This window comes from Phyllostomus discolor, chromosome 6, assembly GCF_004126475.2.
Source record: "Phyllostomus discolor isolate MPI-MPIP mPhyDis1 chromosome 6, mPhyDis1.pri.v3, whole genome shotgun sequence".
Lineage (NCBI taxonomy): Eukaryota > Metazoa > Chordata > Mammalia > Chiroptera > Phyllostomidae > Phyllostomus > Phyllostomus discolor.
In genome coordinates this window covers 109212925-109237794 of record NC_040908.2, presented here as the reverse complement: position 1 = coordinate 109237794, position 24870 = coordinate 109212925, and the positions used below count along the sequence as shown (strand labels likewise).

The 24870-nt window shown below is 40.3% G+C and overlaps 1 protein-coding gene and 1 pseudogene across 2 annotated transcripts in view; one reads left to right on the top strand and one right to left on the bottom strand.

Annotated features, from left to right (window-relative positions):
• The window catches only part of TMEM135 (transmembrane protein 135), a 320100-nt gene that overhangs the window by 48674 nt on the left and 246556 nt on the right, over positions 1-24870 (top strand). Inside the window, exon 1 of one of the 2 annotated variants that reach the window (XM_028516386.2) lies at positions 19158-19474. The exons of the other annotated variant lie outside the window; for it this stretch is intronic. Within the exon in view, the coding sequence (XP_028372187.1) occupies positions 19337-19474 (138 nt within the window). The 5' untranslated portion in view covers positions 19158-19336. Of the gene's footprint in view, positions 1-19157; positions 19475-24870 lie in introns of those variants that run through there. 2 annotated transcript variants of the gene reach the window in all.
• Positions 16850-19209, bottom strand: LOC114498839 (annotated as a pseudogene).

The following is a 24870-nucleotide window of genomic DNA, read 5'->3' as shown; positions in this document are numbered from 1 at the left end:
CCCCCATGTCTCTCCCCAGAACCACAAGCCCCAGACTCTCCTCACGAGACTCCAGTCTGTTCTGCCCTCCCTTTGTTGGAGCCCAGAGTGAGTGGCTGAGAACATAATTTTGCATGTTGTCCCTTTAAGAGGGTGGGTGTACCTCCAGCAGACTGCCTCTTGCTGGTGGACAGAAGCCTCTGCTTTTCGCTGCCAGATGCTATGTGGACATCTCTTCCTAGCTCTGGTGCTCTAGGCTGGGGAGTCTGGCCTGGGTCTTAGGCTGTGTGCCTCTCAAGAGGGACCTCCTGCAGCTGAGATATTCCTCTGGTGCCTCAGCTGCCCTCCATGGTGCCTCAGCAGGGCCAGCCCCTTTTGCTTCTCCACCCTTCTTACCAGTCTCTACATGGCTTCTTTTGTAGCTCCTTGTTTATAAATCTCCTCTTTAGCCAGTCTTCAGTTGGTCATTCAGGGTGATTCTTCCCCAATTTAGTTGAATTTCCAGTATGGTTTTAGAGAGAGGTGAATGCAAGAGCCACCTACTCCACTATCACCTTGAGAAATCTCAGATTGTCAGTATAGTATTACAGAAAACATATAACAACTGAATATTGATATAGGAAAGAGTTACATAGTAACAATAACAAATGTTAAATCAAATATTAATTTTATTAAATTATAATTGTGTGAAAATGATTTTTTTGGATGTTGGTTGTTTTTCTAGTGGGTTCAAGTGTGAACGTAAGTAACAGAGAGCAAATTGATGATGAAGGAAATAATAATAAATAGTTAATAACTAAACTTTATTGTGTGCTTATTCTTTGTCAAACACAATGCCTGACATAAAATTTCTCATTTAATTTTATGAACTTTGTATACTTCTAACCCCCTTTTATGCACAAGAAACACACTTTACAATTTAAATGAGTTGCTGAAGATCACTCAACTAATGCATTGCAAAAACATGATTCAGATCTAGTGCTGGTTAACCCCAAACCCATGAACTTGACCACCTGTAGTTGTAAGAGAAGGTGGGGCCAGAGGATACTCTTGTTTATATGGTTATAAAATTATGAATCTAATGGTTCTCTTGATATGACATATTTTTCAATAATAAAACACACACAAACAAAACCACAAGAAACTTGTTTCCTTGGATTTCCACTCTGATATTATGTCTGGAATAAACTGATAATGAACTATTCCAATTCTTTCAACATCAAAACTTTGCACTCAACCAGCTAGCTGGTCAGGCATAAGTTGAGCATATACTGTACAAGACAGAAAAGTTTAAGTGAAATTAAGACACCAGCCTCAGCTTCTTGGCTCCGTGAGCAAAAGCTGCAGATGAAATAAAGAGCAGTAAGGAAGGAGTGCCCCAGACCCAGCTCAGGGTTCAGACCTGTTCTGGAGGCAGCCCAGACAGGTATTTTGTTTATAGTGTGCATGTGGAGTTCAGGTCCTTTCTTGAGTTGGCCAAGGATTTAGTTTTACACTGGGACTCTGGGTTCTCTCTAGACTCAATCTGGAATGACCTGAATTCTGAATTTTATTAAGAAGGTGGACTCCCTGAGATTCCTTGTTCTCCTAGATCACCCATCATATGCCAGATGCTCTGAGTCTACAAAGCTAATGATGATAAAGAAGATAAAACCATAATGACCTCATTTATCATCCTGGAACCCAAATATAATTATATGTCTTCAGTTTCTTCAATTAACTACTCTGTCTTCATTAACAGAAAGTTCAATTTCTCTCTCCCCTGAACTACTCGAGAATTCAATACATCTCCTTAATCCAAAGGGTTATAACTCACGTCCAAAAGCTAAATTGAGAGAAAACTGGTGAGTTGATTAATCCAAAAGTCTCCAGTTTTGCCATACTGGGTCTCTGCTCTTCTTTCAGTCTACTGGGCTTGACTACTGCTAGCCCAGTCTACTGGGCTTGACTAGTGAGATAATACTATTGCTGGTCCATATCCTGCCCTCTTGCCTGATTCAACAATGTTTGTCTTTGAAGTTCAGCTGCTCAGCTCACTTAGTGGCTGGCGTTCCCTTATTGCACAGGTGGCAAACACAAGGCCCAAGGGCTGAATCTGGCCCTCCATCTTGTTTTATCTGTTTTTACCTTGTTTCTATCCAGCAGCAGAGCTGAACTCCTTGCCCCCTAGTTAAGGAGTAGTTACATTTATACAGTCCTAAAATTACATTCAGCCCTTTGAAGGCAACTGCGAGGCTGATGTGGCGCGCCTGGTGAAAATGAGTTTGACACCCCTGCCTTATTGTTTCCCAGTGGCATCCTCAGTCAGAAAGCTTTGCTGGGCCCAACCCTCCAAAGGTAGCCCTTCTCTTATGGCAAGTGCCTCTCTTTCCTGCCAAGAGATTTCAATGAGCACCATCCCAATCCTTCTGAGGTCCATCCAATAGCCTTGAACCTCAAAGGGAAAAGAATGGTCAGAGCCCCTTTCCTTTTCTCTTCTTAGGGCCTCCTCCTTGCACAACTTCAGGTGCCCCATCGCTACTGTATTTAGGAAGAATGATATCCCTTGGAGCACATCTTCAAAGGGTATAGACATCCATTATAATAGATTACAATACAAACTGTGCCCCTTGGAGTTGTGCAACTCAGCACCAGCTCCACTACTTAACCCTAATCCCACATTTCTATCCCAGGGGAATGGGAAAAAACAGATATTTCAAGACTAAGACGTCCCATTATTCCCTTCTTCCAAGGCAATAGTTCTCCTGTAGTTGTGTAATTAAGAAAGGTTACTCAACTGATTCTTGCAAAACAAAGATCTGCTTCAAAGTGATTCTCTGAAACTTTTTTTAAAATAAATTTTCTGTTCCTTCAGGCACTCCATTACGCGAATAATAATAGCTATCATTTATTCAGCTGACATGGGACATACTTTACATGCATTATCTCATCTCTCTTATAGAAGAATTCTGAGTCTAATAATGGAGCTAATATGTACAGAAATTATAGTACAAGGTAGAACGTGAAAAAAATTACAAGTGAAGTAAGTGCAGAGTTCCAAGAGAACTCAAAAGAGAGAAGGAATATATCCAGCCAGAAAGGCTCATTCAATCAACATTCAGCATATAATTATCATGTGCTTTTTATATGCTGGTCTCAAGAATCTCACAGACCATGGGGAAAAGGACAAAGAAACAGATCATCTTGACAGTGTGATGTTATACGATGACTATAATATCAGGGCAGGCTCCTTGGAAGAGGAGGCACATGAGCTACAAGCTTTGAAGGTTTGGAGGGCTTCTGAATGGACAAGTATGTGTTGCAACTGGATCTCATTATACCAACCCCATCCTCTAGAAGAGAGAGAAATAAGGGGTTGTTAACTTCCCCATTCGATTCTCCTCCAAGGGCCTAATTTTGAAGCCTTTAATGGTAACCAGTCCTTCCCCTCTATGCAGCTGGCTTTCCTCCCACTGAAGATTGCCCTGCACTTTTTCCTACTTAACTCCATTCAGTTTGTGATCTCCTCTCCAATTTACCAGTTCTGATTCACATCCTCCATCTTTTCTCCCACTGAGAAGAAATAGCTGACTTTTGGATTTCCAAACCTCCTGGAAAAAGGCCAAGATCCCATAAACTCCAGAATATTATTGTGTAAATTAAAATGTTCACATGGTATCAACCATGCAGTTACTCCAACATTTATTTTGGAAAATATTACATTGGAAAATGGGATTTATTCCAGAATATTCTCTTACCTTTAAATATCAGTAGACACAAGGGTATTTTGAGATCATTTCTTGCTCAAAAGTTAGCAAACAATCTGTACAATTAGTGACATAAAATTTCCTTAAATAACATTAGTTAAGGGCTCTAGGGCTTAAAAATGCCTATAGAATATTTGTGGAGAAATTTGGGGCAGAAAGCTGCACTTCTAACTCTGAAGCAAACTTTCAAAATGCCTTTGAGTTAAATCCCACTTGGCTCTGACTGCACATTTCTCTTCCAATCACTGATGATTAGACCTTGCTCAGTTGCACTTTTTCCAAGAACTTACATGCTTCAAACTCCATGCCTCTGGCTACAAGAGGCAAAGCAGGGAGCCCTTGAGAGAACTGTATCTAAATCTAAAGGCCTAGGCACTTGGGATCCCAAGGGGCCCATACATTTTCCTCTTAAAATTCTCTTTCTGCCATCTGTTTCTCCTCAGCTTCATTTTGCAATGCTAAAGCCCCAAGAGAAAGAATGCCAAAGGGTCAGCTACCCCAGGAGGATTTTATTGATGAACCTCATTCTTTAATGTGGCTCGGTCCCAGTGCCCAGGTTATGTTTGCAGTGGCCACAATGTAAGAAAGAATGGAGGGCCTTGAGAAAAAAGGCCTGGAGTGATGAACAGGTTGCAGTCCTTTCTGTGTGTTCTTTCAGGCTTTGAAATTTGATAATACCTAAAACTTGACACTGTCCACCATCCATTTATAAAAAAGAAAACCCAACACACACATGTGTGTGTGTGCATGCATGTGCAAACAAATAAAGAAAAATAGGGGAATGTGTACCAACAGACAACAATGGTTACCTCTGGAAAAAGAAGTGAATAAGAGATGGGGGTAATGCCAGGCTATTGGTTTACATATATCATTTTTTTTTACATTGGGAATTTATTTGTGTAGTGTGTGAGTAAACATAAAGAAAAGTGATAGAAATAAAATGAAAAAAATGTTTTTTAAAAAGAACTAGCTCTGGCCAGGTAGATCAGTTGGTTAGAGTGTGGTAGTCCTAATACACCAAGGTTGGGGGTTTGATCTCTGATCAGGGCACCTCCAAGAATCAATTAATGAATGCATAAGTGGGTAGAACAACAAACTGATGTTTCTCTCTGTCTCTCTGCCACCTTCCTCCTTCTCTCTAAAATCAGTAAAAGTAAAAATAAATAAATAAATAAATAAATAAAACTAAATATAATTCTATGTACTACTATAGGAAGCTATCCAAGAAATGTTAAGTTAAAAATAGCAAGTTTAAAGTGGTAAGTCTCATAAGTTCAATTTGGGGAAAAGTGTAAATATATCCACACATAATTGGTAGTACACGCACAAAGAAATTCATGAGAAGAATACAATACATTAGTGCTGTAGTTATCTGGGAGATGGAATGAAAGGAGATTTTAACTTTCTACATTGTATAGTCTCTAGAATATTTAAAGTTTTAATATTAGCATGTACTGATATTTCTAACAAACAAATTGGCTGATGTAATATTATGTTCTTGTATACCAGATATTGCCCTCAAAAAACTGACTGGCTGGTTTTAATAGACTAGTATGTAATACCACATTGACTGATCTGAAGAGCTAATTTACACCCCATCCCAGATGATAATGTTCATGGGAGGTTCTCATGTTAAATACAGAATTCAGCTTTCCCAACTGTATCAAATATTAAACAAGTAGTTCCTCCCACTACAAATTCCCTTATTCCTTTTCTTCCCCTGGCAAACTTCTACTCATCTTTTAAAACCCAGCTCAACTATTAGCTTTCTCCTACCCATTATGAGAGTGTCCAAGCAAGACGAGAGGTGTCTCAGTGCTGTGTCTTCCTGCTTCTACAGAGTGCCAGTGCCCCAGAAGGGTAAGGAGGGCATCTGCATTGGTGTTGAGGGACCAGGGTGAGAAAAGATGAGTAAATAGTAAATTTATTGATTAGAGGTCTCTTGCTCTCAGAGTTACAAATATGGAACAGGAGAAAACCAGAATAAATTTTATGGTGTCAGATTGGAATTGAAGGCTCTCATGGTTTTCAATATAGAAATAAAGAAATAAATATAGATATATGTATATATAATCTATTTATTAATATACATTTATAAATACATAAATGTATATATTCATTTGAAGGGCTTAAGAGCAGCAACACCCCAGGAGGCCTACTTAGCATCTTCATGATTCTTTTTAATTTTTTTCTTTTTTTAATTCTTTAATTCTCCCCCCTCATTCTTTTCTCCCCTTTATTCCCTTCCACCCTGCATTTCCCTCCCACCGGCATTCTCCCCCCACCAGTTAATGTCCTTGGGTCATACATATAAATTCTTCTGCTTCTCCATTTCCTATACTATTCTTAACCTCCCCCTGTCTATTTTGATCCTACCATTTATGCTTCTTATTCCCTGTATCTTTTCCCCCATCCTCCCCTCTCCTCCTCCCCGCTGATAACCCTCCATGTGATCTCAATTTCTGTGTGTCTATTCCTGTTCTAGTTGTTTGCTTAGTTTGTTTTTGTTTTTTGGGGGGGGGTTTTAGGCTCAGTTGTTGATAGTTGTGAGTTTTTGTTATTTTACTGTTCATATTTTTGATCATCTTTTTCTTAGATAAATCCCTTAAACATTTCATATAATAAGGGCTTGGTGATGATCAACTCCTTTAACTTGACCTTATCTGAGAAGCACTTTATCTGCCCTTCCATTCTAAATGATAACTATGCTGGATAGAGCAATCTTGGGTGTAGGTCCTTGCCTTTCATGACTTGGAAGACTTATTTTCAGCCCCTTCTTGCCTGCAAGGATTCTTTTGAGAAGTCAGCTGGTGGTCTTATGGGAACTCCCCTGTAGGTAACTGTCTCCTTTTCTCTTTCTGCTTTTAAGATTCTTTCCTTATCTTTAATTTTGGGTAATGTAATTATGATGTGCCTTGGTGTGTGCTTTCTTGGGTTCAACTTGTTTGGGACTCTCTGAGTGTCCTGAACTCTGTGGAAGTCTATTTCCTTTGCTAGACTGGGGAAGTTCTCATTATTTTTCAAATAAGTTTTCCATTTCTTGCTCTTCTTGTTCTCCTTCTGGCACCCCTATGATTCGGATGTTGGAATGTTTAAAGATACCTTGGAGGTTCCTAAGCCTCTCCTCATTTTTTGAACTCTTGTTTCTTCATTCTGTTCCGCTTGAATGTTTATTTGTTCCTTCTTCTCCAAATCGTTGATTTGAGTCCCAGTTACCTTCCCTTCACTGTTGGTTCCCTGTATATTTTTCTTTATTTCACGTTTCATAGCCCTCACTTTTTCCTCTATTTTGCAACCATACTCAATGATTTCTGTGAGCATCCTGATTGCCAGTGTTTTGAACTCTGCATCTAGACAGGTTGGCCATCTCTTTATTGCTTAGTTCTATTTTTGGAGTTTTGATCTGTTCTTTCATTGGGGCCATATTTCTTTGTTTCCATGAATCTGTTACATAGTAAGGGGCAGAGCCTTAGGTATTCTCCAGGGCAGGGCAACCCACATTGCTGCATTGTGGTGCTGTGTGTTGGGGAGTGTTCAAAGAAGGAACAACGCCTCCTGCTTGGCCGTTGGTCTGTCCTCAGTCATCTCCCCCACTACCCACAAGCAAATTGGGTTCCTCTGGTGTTAATTCCCAGGTGGGTGGTTCGTGAACACTCTAGGATCCTGTGGGTCTCTCCAATGAACTCTCCCATGAGGCTGGACATTTCTCCCACTGCTGCCACCACTAGAAACTTCTGTGGCCAGAGGTTTTGAGGCTTTATTTCCTTTCTGGAACCCTGGGTTGTGCAGTCTGTATCACTCCTCAGCTGCTGCTCCCAGTTTATCTGCATGCAAATGTGGGACAACCTGGTCTTCTAGCCACCACCTTGCTGGGCATCCTGTCCATCTGGCTGCCTGTCTCTGCTCCTCCTACCAGTCTGAATGAATGCCTCCCCTTCAACTCCTTGGTTTTTGAACTTCCACACATTTGATTTTCTGGAAGTTCTGGCTGTTTTTTGTTTTTAAATTTGTTGTTGTCCTTCTTTTGGTTGTGCGAGAGGGCAAAGTGTATCTACCTATGCCTCCATCTTGGCCAGAAGTCAGCATCTTCATATTCATGTACCATTCTTTACTAAAAGGAACCAGAGTTCTTTGCAGGACTGGCTGATTCCAGTGCTGGGCAGTTAATGTAAAAATAAACCTGGGCATTTAGTGTCCCCCCCAAAAAAAACCATAGAAAAACTCATAGAACAAAGAAAATTAAAAAATAATGGGAACATGTCTAAAGAGCATAAGAGACAGCTCAAAGGGGCTCCCACTGGCCATACCTGGAACATCTGAGCATGAAAATAATTAATGATAGTAGTGGATGATAACCCATTGGATAAAATAGGAATCCTTGATTATATACTTACATAAATAAATAAAAAGTTTAATGAGGAGCCAGATATTTACATTGTCTTAATGCTCTCCCCAATTAAAAACTTATTAATTACAGAGAAAAAAAGTATGACTTTGTAGTGGACAAGTCTGGCAGACACCATCTTAATCAACTGATCAAAGTACTCATAACCAGTAATGGGACTAATCAAAATTGTGTGCCACATGATAGGATGCAAAGAGAAGACATGGCATCATTTTTATAATATTCCTTCCAGAAGGGCATAACCAGAATCTTATCCTGAGAAAACTTGAGACAACCATATTGAGGGTCATTTACAAAATAAATGGTCTGTAATTTTAAAATGTCAGGATAATAAAAATCAAGGAGAGACTGAGGAACTGTTTTCAGAGTAAGGAGATTATAGACACATGAAATAAACAGAACGTGATTTTATACACTTTTTACTTTAAAAGACATTTTGTGAACAATTCTCAAAACTTGAATGGGGTCTAAGAAATAGAGAATAGTGTAATATTGATGTTAATTTTCATGGTTTTGATGGTTTTTCTCTGGTTACATAAGAAGAAGTCCTTGTTTATAGGAAATACTAAAGTATTTGAGAGTGCTAGGACACCATGTCAACAAGTAACAAATAGTTCAGAAAATGTTTTTGAACTCTTCTCACAACTTTTTGTAAGTTTACAAGTATCTCCAAAAAGTTAAAAAAAATCTCAGATGGGTCCAAAGCATTTCTATTGAACCCAAAGCTTCCCAAGTGATCCCAGTGTTTAATGTTAGAAACTACTGGATTAAACGATACGATGGATTCTTATTAAGTAACTTGGATTTTTCCTCCTTACGTGAATTTCTTCATTATAGTAGAGTGCTTGGAAAAGTACAAATTCCTAGGTCCAATTTATACCCCACTGGATTAGAATCTCTAGAAGTAAAGCCTGCATATTTTTATTTACAATTAGTAGTTCTTAGGATCTTAGAAGCTTGAGAAACATGAAAATTCATCATGAAGGTCACTGAGTCTTTTGTCAAAGGCATGTAAGGTGTGGCAGTTTAGTACCAAAATAGTGAATGATGTTTATACACTAAGGAATGCTCGATGGCCAGAGCAAGCCTATTTCTCAATCCTATTGCCAAGGAGGGAGCTTGGGTCAATAGGAAACTGCTGCCAGGCGAGTGGTAGCCCCAGAAACCATTTAGATTTCACTTCAGCTGAGGGCATGAAGAGGTCTGTTGTCTGAGAGAGGAATGAAAATAGCTATTGTATTTTTATGGTTGAAAAGGGAAGTGGGCTGGCCTCTGGTGGGACCCCTGGGACTGGGTGGACAGTGGTTTTGCAATCTGTGCAGGGTTGACACCTGAGCCTGTCCAAGTGAAGTGTCACAGGGTCAACACTTGCTTGAAGGTGAATGGTTGCATCTGATGGAAAGAACTGAGCACCAAACGCTGCAGACTGGGAGGTCCACTGTGGGCCATTCTCTGTTGGTCACTGCACTGAGAGAAGAGTCTCTCAGAAAGTTACCCTCCATCAGGGTACCTGCTGGCCTGTGCAGTGAACTGGACCAGCAGCAGTATCTGACAGTGGCTGGACAACAGTGGGTGCCAACTTTCAACAGCAACACCTGGAAGCATCAAAGTCTGGCATGGACACTGGATACCAGCTCCACTTCAGTGGGTCTGCTTTGATTTTTACTGTACTGCTCAGTACATGCTGGGATACAGTACACGATTACAAACGGATGGATAAACAGAGTGTGATCAATATATGGTATTTCCACAAATCCACCTGGGAATCCATGTTAAGCCTGCTTTTGTATTCTGTGAACCTTATGTTAAACAGGTTAGTAAAACACAACGAATACACTTTATAGTGCATTCCATATGCATTTACCTAGTCTCCCACACCTCACCAGGCTATGATTAAAAATGAGGTCAGGCTTACCTTATAATGTCCAAATTACTGTGACTCAAACTTTCATCTTATCTGATGACAGGAAGTCTCACCTTTTATGAGGCTCCTTTCTGCAGCAAGTCTTTGCACCTCCCTGTTGCTCCTGTGCTCTACAAATCCACCCCCTCCCAGCCACCTCTGTGCTTTGAGGTTGCCTATCACAGATCCCCCATGGGGTCACCTCTCATCTCCTGTAGCTGTAGCTGGCTTTAGGGAGAGCTTTTCTTCCTTTTACTAAATGTCTCTAAAGGTGGTCACAGACCCTTCTTTTAATTTCCTACATCATGACAGTGACTAGGCTGTACCATAAAGAGAAAGGAATTATTAAATTCATAGACTTTGAAATTCCTATGAATTTGGAATGCTCTAAGAGTCCACACCCAAAACACAGGCTGTCTTAGGGCCTCAGAGCCACCTTCCTGCCTAATTCCCAGTCTTGGGTGATCTGGCAGGGTCTGCTTATTTTCTCCCTTTGGGGGTGACCTCCAGCGAGTTCGTCCTACCGAAAGCCTACACCCCAAGCTCTGGGAGCCCCAGCAGAAGAACACATTTCTCCCTGCAGTTTCCCTCATCTCAGGCCTGCCTTCCCTATCCTCATTTCCTATCCACTTCCTCTGGGGAAACTCCAGACCTGAACTGAACCTGCTTTCCTCCCCACCCCTCTCCCTGCTCCCCTCCGCCTTAGGGTCAGGTCTTTTCCTATGGCCTTTGAGAGGTCATCATATGAAAGCAAAATATCCAATGGAGTACATTCCCCAAGTCTGTGTTTGAGTATTACCATGTGTGAGATAATAACAGGACAGTCTACTTGGACTAAGCCTAGCCCAGTCCTGTTTCTTTTTATGGCATTTCATCCACATGAAGTGAAAATCTGGAGCTGTAGCTTCCCTGTAGTCTTAAAGTCTCCACACCCAATCTCCTGTGAGAAGCTATTTAAACAGGAAGTACAAGCGTCTGTACTAAAATAAACAATACCATACAGGCTGAGGTAGTCTACACCCACATCTAAAAAAAATAAATAGTTCTCCAAACTACCGAGATGCCACTCTGCCCATAACAGAGGCACATTTTAATATTATTATGCAGAAAATTTATACCTCTGGAGCCACAGTGGTTGTCAAACTTCCATTCCAGAAAAGGGTCTGGTTCAGTATTAGTGTACCTAGCTTCATACATTTTGATCATTTCCTTCAAACCAACGCTGAAGCTACCTCAATACAAATGAAAGTTTCCAGCTCTTGAAAAACTACTTGAAGATCGGAAATGACCACATTCAAGCTACTCTCCACACCCCAGTCATCAAAAATCTCAGGCCTATTTTTGTCAGGGCTTCAGTTACAGCTACTCTGTGTCTGTTACCCCCCTGAGGTGCCTGCTTTTCCCAAAGGTCTCACGCCTGAAGGGGAGTCCAGCTCTGAGGTGTGGGGAAGGGAAACTGCTTCCTCCTTCCAGGGGACACAGCCCTTTCCTGGCCACATAAATGTGGAACTAATTTTCATTCCTTTTTCTTGAACCTTAGATACCTGGTTTGTCAACATTCATTCAAAAAGAATTTTATAAAGGTTAAAGAAAGAATGGGAGTTAGCCAAATAGTGAAACTGAGATTCTTCAGGGATTCAATTTCTATAGTCACAGGTCATGCAGAATTAAATGAATTTGGAGGTGTGGATTTTAGTGGGTTTAGGTTGTGGAGATTGCCAACTCAGATAAATTGAAGCAAAATGTGGACTTTTCTCAATATATTTTTTAGTAGGCTTTAAGATTTTATAATTAACAGCAGATGACAAGTGCTCAAGTTTATTTCCATAAATAAGTTTATATGGGTCACTAGCCCAAACAATAAAAGTGGATTTTTGCAAATCATAAACTTAAAAATCATCAATGGGGAATGCCATTTTTAATTTGAAAACACAAGTGGCTATACAGTATATAGAAAGGAGTCATAGAGAACTTTCCCTTCTTTTCTCTCACCATCAGTTCCAGTCATGCAAGTATTTATTGCCTACTATACGTCAGACACTGGGCTGAGTCTTGTAGTTGCCATCAGGATGGAAGAGCAAACCTGCCCTTGAGTTCCTTACCTCCTAGATGGGGAACAGAAGTGAGTGGGGTGGCAGAAAATGCTGTTAACTAAAATATTAAAAGTAAAAGACTGTTCTCAGCTGATAGGAGGTGTGAACCATGTGTTGTTGAAGCACAGGGAACAACTAATTCTACCTGGACGGCTTCACAGAGAGGCTGCAATTAGGTCATATCTTGAAAGGTGAGTAGAAAAGGGGAGCAAACAAAGAGACAAAGAATTCAGTATTGGTTGATGGCTGTCTTCCTGCTGGACTGACTATAAGTTCCATGCAGGTAGGGACTGGGTCAGGTACAATGTTATACTCCTGGCACCCAGCTCAGCACTTAGCACACATTAAAATAATTGTTGACCAACTGAACAAACAGAATCTTAGGCAAAGATAACTACATGTACAATAACAAATACAGGGTGGAACAAAAGTAGGTTTACAGTTGTGAGTACATGAGAGTTTATTCTTCTTGTAATATTATTTATCAATTACATTATTTTCCATACAAGTAACTGTAAATCTACTCATCCTGTAAATAATATATTGATTTTTCTAGACTATGTTTATAGCATCAGCACCATTAGCTCCTAGAAAGGAAAGACGTGTGTTCTAATATAGCTCAGAAGAGCAAGCACCAGAGAAGAAACTAGAAGCCTTGAGTTCCAGTTCCAGCCCTGTTATTAGCTAGTTACATGACTTTGAATCATTGATTAGCCTATACCACCCTTAGTTTTCTCACTTGTAAAATGGTCTTGTAAGCATTTATTCTTACAATATTATATACATTAAGAAAATAAATAAATTAAAGCATGTAGCATTGCATCTTTCCTTTTTTTTTCTGAATGCAAAATTAATACATGCATCCAAGCTGTAAGGGAGCATATGAAATACATGCTGATCATCTCTCCCTCCCTCACCAAAATTGCAAGCCTATTAAAAAAAGATTAATAAATACTAAAAAATAAGGAAGATACTTTCTTTGGATGAGCAGGTGTGAACAAGTGAGAGAGCAGGGCGGAGAGCTGAGGGTCCTGCCAGGTCAAAGCCACTGCTCTTGGTCTCGTCCTGCCCTGGCCGGAGCAAGGTGGGGTGGGGGGATGGGGCTTCTAGTTCTCTTTAATCTAATCAATGAGATGAAAAGTTCGAAAGGTTGAAACTGGATGAAAAGCTAAGCGTCATTAAGGCTATAGAGATTTTAGCACCAATCCAATGCATTGTTTTTAAAAATATTTTGTGCCATGGATCTCTCTGGCAGCTTAGGAAGACCACGGATTCCTTCTGCCTTAGTCTCATCAGGCAGCTATAACAAAATGCCACAGACTGGGTGAATAATAAACAACAGAAATTCACTTCTCACAGTTCTGGAGGCTCAGAAATTAACATCAAGGTGCCACCATGGTCACATTCTGGTGGGGGCCCTCTTCCTGGTTCATAGCCACTGTCTTCTTGCTGTCTTCACATGGCAGAAGGGACAGGTTAAGCTCTCTGAGGCCTCTGTTATAAGGCCAGTTCCTAATACCATCACACTGAACACTGGGATGTCTATATATGAGTTCTGACGGACATAAACATTCGGATCATGGCATCTTCTCAGACTAGTACCTTAAATGCATAAAATCCAAATGTAGATTACAGAATGCAATTTATAAAATATTAAAATTTTATGATATACTACCATATTAACCAATTAAGTAACAAAATCTGACAGTTAACTATCATTTTTGATATATTTCAAAAATTTAATATAATTGCAATATGTGAAAATATCTTTGATTTCTATTGACTGACACTCAGCTTGATTTGGAAAGTATCTGTCTCAAAGAGATTTGTGGGTATGGCCTATTAAAAATGGAGTGGTTATAATTTAATATATTAGAATTCCCCTAAATTTTGAAGAGAATTATATTGGCAAAAGTACTGCCTGCTTGTATCTCTCAATACAAAAGTTTTTAATGTTTGTAGGGCAAAATTTTATATTTACATCTTAAAAATGTAATATAATATTTTAAGTAAAGTAATGAGAAGAAAAGTGAGAAGTCATGTTGCATCTAAAATTGTCAGCAGAGTCAGAATTACATGCGACTATGTTGAAAAGATTGCCTAGTGTCAACAAAGGGAATGTGTGTCTGACTGCTGCTGCCATAATGTCATACTTAGTGTGAGCCTTAGTATGAGTGATGCTTGATGCTTTGTCGCCGTCATGCCTGATATGCATTTCTTTAATGACTGCATGTAAAGCTGAACGATTTAGTGTTGTTAAATCCTCTGCAGGAGATTCTTTTCCATTGACATCTTCAAAACCAGAAACTTGCAAGGGCAACAATTTTCAGCTTGGCAGATCTTCAAAGCCTTGAATTCAGCCACAAATTGTCAGATTAGTTTCCTTCATTCACTGTGTACCTTCTTTGAAGAACCCTTGCTGCACCTTGCTGATGAACCCTGAAGACTTTTTTATGAAAAGAAGCAAAAATGAAGGTCCAAGAGAATATGCAGTGAAGCTACTATGTAACATCACCCTGAAACTTGATGAGAATCCTTTTTTTAAAAAACAGCCTGTTATCTTATAATACGTTACAAAGCAATTACAAATAAGAACTGCTGGTTTTTCTGCAAACTGCTCCATTTTGCAATTTTATTTTCAATCCTAGAGCACAGATCATCTTCCCTGAGAATTTATCAATGCCTTCATGTTCTGGAGTCTTTACAGCAGCAAAAGCAAAAGTGTAGAGAAACCTTTAAATTCCTTTGAATCTGAAAGTTTGCCTGAAATTGTCCTTTTACCATCCAACTTATAATCAATGTCACCTAGCACCTGTGGAAACAATAACTATGTTCTTCTTTTCTCAAATATCTGTAAGCTTCAAGTCTCCATTTAACAGTCGATTAAAAGAAATTGCCTGATTTCAATTGTATTTTTAAAATTTCCTTAGTTACTGGCATTTGCTGTGCCACGTTGTGAATATAATGTTCATTGTTATGTGTGCAAACTGCCTGAGCCATTACATTAAAAAAATAACTGATATCAACTGTGTGAATTGTTTGGTGGTGAAAATGGTGTTCTTTAAGTATTATACATCCTAACATGATAGTTTGTAACTTATGTTTGGCATTGTACTTTATTTTAAACATGTGAGTGGTTTGGGGTTGATGTGTAACACATTTTATTTTTTTCCATTAAAAAATAGGCTCCTTTGAGCATTTTCTTGCAGAACATCAGATTTTCACATATTGGTTATTGAAATTAAGTAGGAAAAGCCTGCATCGCTATTCCTGTAATTTCTGAGGACAAGTTTATGTTGTGTTTCTGATTCATATTTTGCATTGAAGAATTTTTCAAAAATAAGTGCAGTTATTTTTTCCTATCCTACCCTTGTATATTGAGTGTGTTAAGTGGGGAGATAACTTGAACATGAGAGCTGTATTTGGTCCTGAGGAAACTGCTGGAATTTGAGCAGGATGGGGTAACTGTATGGGACTTTAGGTTGTCCCCCTTGGGAATGGAAGGGTATGTTTATCTGCGGGAAGCAGGATGTGCTCAGATATTTGAGTAACCAGGGACATAGAACTGTGGAAGACACTGCTAGTTGCCCCCATTATCCATTCTTTTTATTTTGCTGAGTAATAAAACAAAATGTTAGCAGAACATTCATCCAACCAATAAAAAAACTACATTTCCCAGCCTCTCTTGCAACCAAGTGTGGCCATTTGACAAAGCTTGGGTCAAAGGGACGTAAGGAGAAGTGCTTTGCATAGATCTTCTGGGAAGATTTCTTAAAGAGAGGAAGTATATCCTCTCCCTCTTTTTCTGGTCTTCCTGGCTACCATATGAGTGTCATGGCTCAGGGTGAAGCAGCTGTCTTATAAGCCAGGGCGGAAATCATAGGTAACAGTTAGTAGAGCCTCCTTCAGAAGGAGCCTGGGATCCCTCATGGTTATGGAGTCACTATCTTAGCCTAAGTCAGCTAATATTCACCTGAGAAAAAAAGAGATTTTATCTCTTTATCACTGTTATTTTGGGTTTTTCATCTAATGAGTACTCCTCTTTTGTTTCCTTTAAACGACTATCTTGCGTTATCTAATTCAGTACATACTATCTCATATTATTATTGAACCTATCTTACATTATCTTGTTTAGTTTTCTTATTTATTTTCCATATTCCTTCTCTAAGATACTGGCTTTAGGGCATTCAATTAGCTTACCCTTTGCAGTATGCTAAGCTATTCACAGTGACAATCTCATTCATTGCAGTGCTTGCTGCAGGGGAGGCATAGAACCAGTTGTTTTGGCTAAAACATGACAGGAAGGCATTCCTTGGGTTTTATGTTAAGGTGACAGTATTAAACAGTCTAATGGCAATTGCTAATAGGCTGCTTAAACGAGTATTTCCTTCTCTCATTGTTTTGAAAGGGCCTATTGTGAAGGGGGAAAAACAAAACAAAGAGAAAAAAGAAAAAAATACATAGACAGGGGACAACAGTGTGGGGATTGCAGGGAGGCGGAGGAGGGTAGAGGGGGGATAAAAGGAAGGAGGCTTGACTTGGGGTGTTGAACATGCAGTACAGTGTACAGATGTGTTGTGGAATTGTGCACCTGAAACCTGAGTAATTTTATTAACCAGTGTCGCCACAATAAATTCAATAAAAAGGAAAAATAAAACAAAACAAAACCTAATATTATTCCAAAGAACTGAAGCTTCTTAACATCCGGATGGCATTTGTCATTTCATAAGGACTTATCTTCAAGTGACACTACTACGTGGCCTCCCCCATTTCTCTACAAGTGATGAACATCTTTAATTTCATCCAATCCATATACTTGCCACTCATACTTAATACCTGCAAGGTTTTTTTTTAATGACATATTGAGAGCTAACACAAATCACCATGCTTTTTAAAGGCGTACTTTCAGAAGCCCAAAATATAAACACCAGGTCTTCCTTCTTAGACTCTTTTGTTTTGTATGTTGCACTTTACAAAGCAAATCAGCAGTCATTCAGAAGCAGTAACTTCACAAGAATCCCCCTACAGTGTCACTCACCAAGATCTACTTTGCTTCCTATATAATTATTTGTCTTATGTCACTTTGGTCACTACTTAAACAGTAGAGAACTGTTTTCTTTCTTTTTTTGATCTCCTCTCATGTAGAAGGATTTCCATACTTTCATATTGTAGACCTTGAGAAAGAAGATGCCTACCAAGAAGGAATCTCAGTGGCTTAATTAGGTTCAAATGAAAAACAAAACAAAACAAAGCTACAGGCATTTATTTCTGCATAGGGGCCTCCCACACAAACTCACACTTCAGGGAGAATCCTGCACTATGGTGCCTGCCTCCTGCACTGAACTGCCTGCCTGCACTGTGCTCCTGTCATCTGAGCTAGCCTTTACAAAGGAGTTTCTGGAATGGTATTTCAACCAATAGGGCTCAGGCTCTCTCTGTCCAACGAGAGCTGTGCAGCTATATCCCCATGTGCATCTTCGTCAATCACTGAGAGAGGCTTCATTCTGACTAGTCAGAACATTGTCTTTTTGGGCCAATTAAACTGTGAAGATTTGGAGTCCTCATTTACATGAGGACAAATCAATCAGGAACCAGGTTTGTGGACTTCTGTGTATGTAAGTCAGCTCCCCTGTGACACTTCATCCAAGAGAGACTAAAGATTGTGCTCCCTAACTGCAGCAGACTAGCACAGCGCAGAACAGTGCAGACCAGAGCAGAGTGGAGCTGTCTAGCAGAAAAGGAGCCTGGTCCCAGGGCCACAATGCAGCAGTGCTGTCCATAGGCCATGCTGCTTCATAGTTGAGCTGTAACACTAGTGAGCAGTTTCACAGCTGTGCTGTATTACAACTGAGCTGTTTGCATCAATGAAGTTTCCTTCTTCACCACATCTCAAACTGGGAATTCTTGTTGGTGTTGCATTGACACCAAAGACCATCAGTTGACAATATTATTAAAAACTGGTGACTTCATTACTCATTGTAACTCCGTAATCCATAGTACATTGTCTATGGTTGTAGTGGCAGCTCTGGCTCTGGCTATGTGGCACTGGGAGGAGGAGGAGGGATGGGCAGAATCCTTTCTCTTGTTCACATCTGAATCTACAGAGCTTAGAAAAGTTTTTGGAAAATAGTATGTGCTCAGTAAATATTTGTAGAATGAATGAATGAAGACTAGAATAGAATGGGATTCCTCTAAATGTAGTAAGCTCCTGCTTTAAGAAACTATAAAACTTGGAGTTCCAAGGAATCTGGGAGGTTATTAGAGGTGAGGAAACTGACGTTTAGAGTGGTTATAGGACTCACAGGCCACACAGATCCCTTCTCACATCAACTGTTGGCCAGGATCTCTATGTGAGGCATGAGTTCAATGCCAGTGCTGCCTCTACTGTGTGTACTATATGGCTGCTGAGCACGTGTGGAGGATGCTATAGACAGTAGACAGTGCTCAGTGTCCCGATGTTTGTATAAGACCTACTACTGCCCTTTTCCCGCACAGGAAGTGTACGAACCTCGAAAATAGATATTTTCCAAGCCTTTCAGGCCCCATAGCGCTTATTAAATCCAGCAATTGAAAGCAGCGAGGTCATAAACCGAGGCAGCCTTAGCTATTCATTACCCGGCACTCAAGCGAAGGGGAACTGGCCAGAGTAGATGCCCAGGCTCTTCCCTGGCAATCATCTTCCTCCACCAGCTCCCAACGAAAACATTTAATCCCTTTTTCCACTGCTATTAGTTCTACTTGGCCGGGCTTTCAGAGGCCAGTGGCTGTAGAACAATGTGACCCCAGTCACCAACACTGCGCATCCACTCAAACACTCGCTCTCCTGCAGACGGACGTGCTGAGTCAGACAGTGGCAGGCGCGTCCCCAAGTAGCGTTTTCACACCTTCAGCTCACCGAGCAGCTACTGACTCACTGGGGCGGCGCGTGCCTCTGCCGAGGCAGGCTTGAGGGAGCGCGCATGCTCCGCCTCTCCCCGCCCCCGGTGCGCGCCCCGCCCCCTCGAGCTGCGATAACGCCGAGCGCCTCAACATCCGAGGACTTCGGCCTAGAGTAACCCCGCTAGGATGACCTTTCCCCTTCATTCCCCCACCTCCAGCGCCCCCCGCCCCCGTGTGCCTGCTGTGATTGGGCGAGCGCGCTGGTCCCTCCTTCCCACCTTCCTCCCCAACTTCGGCTCACCCCTTTGGGTCCCCCACACGACTCTTCGTCATGGCGGCTCTCAGCAAGTCCATCCCTCATAACTGCTACGAGATCGGCCCACACTTGCACCCTCCTGCGGGGTTTCTTCTTGCAGATCACTGGGGGCGCCCTGAGGAGTCCCTGAAGATCTATATCCCCCTGTACTTGGTGAGACCTGTCAGCCCCTCGCCGGGGCCGAGTTTAGTGTGGAGGGTGGGCCGGGGGGTACAGTCTTTTTTCGAGAGGGCCTGGGGGGCTCAACCTGTGTCGTATCTCATTTTGGAGGGGTCAGAGTGTTTTTTTTTCTTTTTCCCCGTGGCGGAGGGTGGTGGGATGGGGAGGTTGCAAGGGGCGGATATCCCAAAACCTACCCGGGACAGGAGAAGAGGGAAGGGAATTAGAGGTTGAGCTGTCATCTAAATGCCTGTAGTTAGTAAGAGGATGGGCTCCCAACGCTGGGATTAAGTTTTGAACACTTAAAGTTGTGGTTACAGGGACCTGGGTTATTTTTGCTCTCTTTTGCCTGGAAATGGAGAGGTCAGCGAAATAGCCCGCAATCTTTCTTCATATAAATCCCTGGGTACCCCCCACCCCCATTTTTTTAAAGGGCAGATTGACAGCAAGTCCCAGTGACCCCAGATCTTGTCTCATTTTGGAATGACAGGATTGTGGCTTGAAGGTTTTGCAAGTTTTTTTGGCAAGTTTACAGAATAGACACCTGGTTGAGATTTTGCATGGCGATTTAAAGGGTGGTTCCAGACCTTGAGTAGTGAAGGTGATTAGGAGATCTTACTTCCTGTCATCCAGATCCTTTATTACACAGCTTTACATGTAGGGTAATCTAAATTTGGAGTTTTTATTTTATTTTATATTTTTAAAAAAGATTTATTTTTTGAGAGAGGAAGGGAGGGATAAAGAGAGAGAAAGTAACATCGATGTGTGAGAGGAAACATCTGTGGGTTGCCTCTCGTGCCCCCAACTGGGGACCTACCCACAACCCGGGCATGTGCCCTGACTAGGAATCCAACCAGCAACCCCTCTGTTTGTAGGTCTGCGCTCAGTCCATTGAGCCACACCAGCCAGGGCTAAGTTTGGAGTTTTTAATAGGGACTATTTGGAAATCTGTGTGTGTGTCACTGAGAACTGGTAGGAAGTTTGTACTTAAATACTCCCACCAGCATCTCCCTCGCACCCCCAATAACCTTGTCCTTGATATTAAAGATTTATTACTTTGGTTATTGAAGTTCAGTCTCTTATTTTCTGCCCAATAGAATCTGTGTTCTAAGAAGGTAGAGATCATAATTTTTTTGTGTGTGTTTCCTAAAGTGTCATTCAGTATTCAGTGGATGGTCCCTTCTTACTTCTCATTGAGTAATAGTTTGGACGTATACCCTATTATGCCTAGAAGTGTGTCATACCCATAATTGTAGTACTTTAACAGTTTATTGATTGTGGAGATAACACAGGAGGTGGTAACTTTCTCTGAGATTGCAGAAGCCAGTTTTATTTTATCATATAGAGTAATGCTTTTCAGACTTTAATGTGTTAGGAATCCCCTGGGGGATCATGTTAAAATGGGATTCTGATTCAGTACATCTGGGTGGGGCCTGAGATTCTGCAGGCCTGACACACTGCTGGGTAATATTGATGCTGCTGGATTAAGAGCCTCACATTGAATAGTAAGGTTTGAGAGTGGGGGTTGATAATAAACTTATTATTGGAGGTGAAAATTTCTCCCTTGATCTCCAAAGGCAAAGATTTCACATTTATCTGCTTTTCCACATGAATTGTGGCCAGTCTGTAGCTCAGTATTTTGTTCTTAATAGAACATCTACAAGTATTTTTTAGCTCTTGATGTTCAGTAATACAAAAGGAATTTTTCTGCCCTTACAGGGTTATGATATAGGTAGGGAGAGAGCTTATGCTGTGTAATTTCTCCTTTGAAACTCCATGGTACTTTTATGGTGCCCCATTCATTCATTTAAAAACTGTTAAGTGCTGGACAGTATCCTATCTACACCTAGACATTTATTGGTCTTTTCCGTGACAGGGAAGTTCAGAGAAGCAACAGGCACATCTGTCCTTCTATTCCAACAGTTGAGGTTGGGGCAGGGGTGTGTCAGGAAAGGTTTGCCTCGCAAACCTATAACCTAGGTATTGCCCTGACTGGGGATCAAACTCAACATTTTGGTGTATGGATGGTGCTCCAACCAACTGAGCAATCCTGCTAGGGCGCAGAAGTGGGCTTTTAAAAGGGATATTAGTAACTTGTGCATTTGAATTGTGGCTCTACCAATTACTAGCTGTTTGACTTTTTGCATGTTACTTTGTCTTTCTTTGTAAGAATTGATGAAATAATGCATTGAGATTTATCTTACTTTCTGATTCATAACAGGTCTTGAATTAGTCTTTTTGTAGGCAATTATTATACCCTGTTTTAGGGCTGTTGTGAGGACATAAATGGGATAATGTGTGTAGGAATAGCAGCTTTCACATAGTAGAGCCCTAATAAAAGTGTTGCAATTATTAAATAGTACATTCATTATAACCAATGTCTCTTGTCTCCTGTTAGAATGGTGTTTGTCTTCAGCACTAGCACAGTGCTTCAATAAGTCCTTAGTAAGTGTCTGAATGATTATAGGTATGAATGAATGAACTCATGAATAGCTCAGGAATATGGAGACATTGTAGGTCTAAGGTAGCACCAGAGAGAATGGAAGGACAGTTTTAGAGGCATTGACAAGAGGCATTTCCAGAAAGGATGAAAATGACTAGAGACCGACAGTGTTAGGGTCAGTGTGATGATCTGTTTATGCTTCTAGGATTTCAAGTCATTGATGCTGTTGCCATCATTGATAGAAAAGAGAAGTTTTGAAGGAAAGCTAATTTGGGGGAAAATTTTAATCAAGTGTTTCTGGATCCTCTAAAATGGGTCTTATATATTTGGTTTTCATTTGAAATATTACTTTCCGTTTTGAACTAAACTGATTGCTTTTGTTTCTTTCATATTCTTTTGTTCGTACATGCTGTCATGCTTTTTCATTTGGGTATCTACAATGTTCTTAGTATTCACCTTATAATGCTTCAGCCATCTTGAAATGTAGATGCACTAATCCTTTAATAGTGAATCTTTGTGTTTTCACAATTTGTAAGAACATCAATACTCATCATCAAGTCACTTCATGTATTTTTTAAAAAGAATCCTACATATGTTGTAATATATGCTGACAATTTATGCATGTACCAGAAATCTATTTCAGGAAGTTTCTTGAATGTTAATTATTGCCACACACTTAACAATAAGTGGTACCCCTCACCATACACCTACATATGAAAGTGTTGTTAAAGTGTTTAATTTAAATTGTAAGCTGTCACTAAATTAATGAAGCATGGTACCCTCCATAATTCATGACATGTTTGGAATACATAATTGTCCATGTAGGGGGATTCTGTGCTGTTCAAGTTCTTAGGTGTCTTCTTTAAGAAGGCAAACTTGTTCACTTATCTCAGGTTGTGTAAGACCTTTCTTTTTTATATATATTTAGAGGGTTTTTTTTAAAGATTTTTATTTATTTATTTCCAGAGAGGGAGGGAAGGAGAGAGGAGAGAGAGAGCGGAGAGAGAGAGAGAGAGAGAGAGAGAGAGAGAGGAGAGCGAGAGGCGAGAGGCAGGAGAGAGAGGAGGAGAGAGGAGAGAGAGAGGGAGAGGAGAGAGAGGAGAGAGAGAGAGAGAGAGAAACATCAATGTGCAGTTGCTGGGGGTCATGGCCTGCAACCCAGGCATGTACCTTGACTGGGAATTGAACCTGCGACACTTTGGTTCACAGTCAGCGCTCAATCCACTGAGCTACACCAGCCAGGGCTGACCTTTCTTAATTTTGCTATTTTTAGGTGACTTTCTTCAGGATAACCAGATTAAGGTATTGGCATTTACCTTTAGTTAACTCCAAAGGAGAACCTTTTGCACTTTTGGGAAGGAATGAGTTAAAAAGCTGCTTTTTTGTTGCCCTTTAAATGTTTGTTTGTACCCTTCTTTAAAGTATGAAAATGTTTACTTAATATTTATTCCCTTTGAACCTTTTAATCTAACAAATTCGTTAGAATATAGAGGGTCAATTAATCACTTCTAGACTCTGAATAAAATTTAAATAAGAGCTGGAATTTTTTGGAATTAAAAAAACAACTTATGGACAGTCTTTAGTTGCTAAGGGCTTGAAGACCATTGGCTGAAGAAATCAGTTCAGTGATATGGAATGAGATTTTTTTTAGTGTTCTCATACAGTTGTATTTTATGGGAAAAATGATAATTATACAAAATGTCCAGAGCTTAACTACACTTACAAGAGGCTGTTCAGATTTCTGTGCTTCAGTATGGCTTAGGTGGCTGGATTCTGGATTCTGGAATCAGATTGCATATGTTAGAATTCTAGCTTACTGCTCACTAGCTGGGTAACCTCAGACAATTACCTAACTGTTGTAAGCTTCAATTTCCATGTCTGTAGTATTGGAGGAATGGTAAAATTTCACTCCAGAAGTCCTGGTGAGAATTAAATGAGACATAATATGTAAAGGGCTTCTGGCACATAGTATGGACTGAGTTTTTAAAGGCAGTAGGTTAGCGGATTTTCTAGAAAAAAATGAGAGCAGCAATGAGACTTAATGAAAATTTTTGGTAATAGGCCATTTATTTTTTACAAGAGAGAGGAGAGAGAGAGGAGAAGGGAGGGGAGGGGAGGAGTTATTAAGGAATACCAACTGCTGAGAATATCTGTCTGGATTACTTGACCTTTGGAGTTCATGGAATTTTTAACTATGTGGACTAATCTTCCTGAGATTTTTGCCTGAAGCCTAGTTTAGGGGGCAGAGTTGAGGGACTCTTTTTATCTTCTTTTCAATGAGTAAATGATGATATTTATGCTATTTGTTATACCTTTGAGAGATGTAACAGTCATTTGGTCTTTTTTTTTAAATGAGCCATTAAATGATGAATTTTCCTCCTCATTAAATGACCTTTTGAGTTTGTTAAACTTATTTTCATATGTGACTTCTTGTTGGTTATTATTAACCCGAGGAATGCTCATTTTTGGAGTAGAGCATTCCAAATCATATATGAGGCTCTCATAATTATACTCAAGGAGAATCAGTAATTGAAGTGAATGAATACAAGTTTTAAGTAATTTTGCTTTCAACAGCATTGAAAACATTCAGTACAATGAATTTATGTGTGAGAAAAAGGGGTGAACAGAAGGAAGAATGCTAGATCAAGTGCCATCAGATTAGAGCAGGTTCCTTGGTAAGAATGCTGAATTTACAGTGCTTTTCATCTTATTACCATTTATTTTGTATAGTCTGTTGACTCATTACATGTCGGGTTGCTTTGGTTTCTTGATTCCGACTAGATATTTGGGGTTTGGATTGTCATTAGTCCAGTTCAGGAATTGTTTTGAATGATTCTGTGTCTGTTGGCAGTGACAGAGGGAGCCTTGTTCTGATCGTTCTTGATTTCTAAACCTTGAGTAAATAGACCTGTATTTCAGAAACTCTCAAGCCCAGCAGACATTGAAT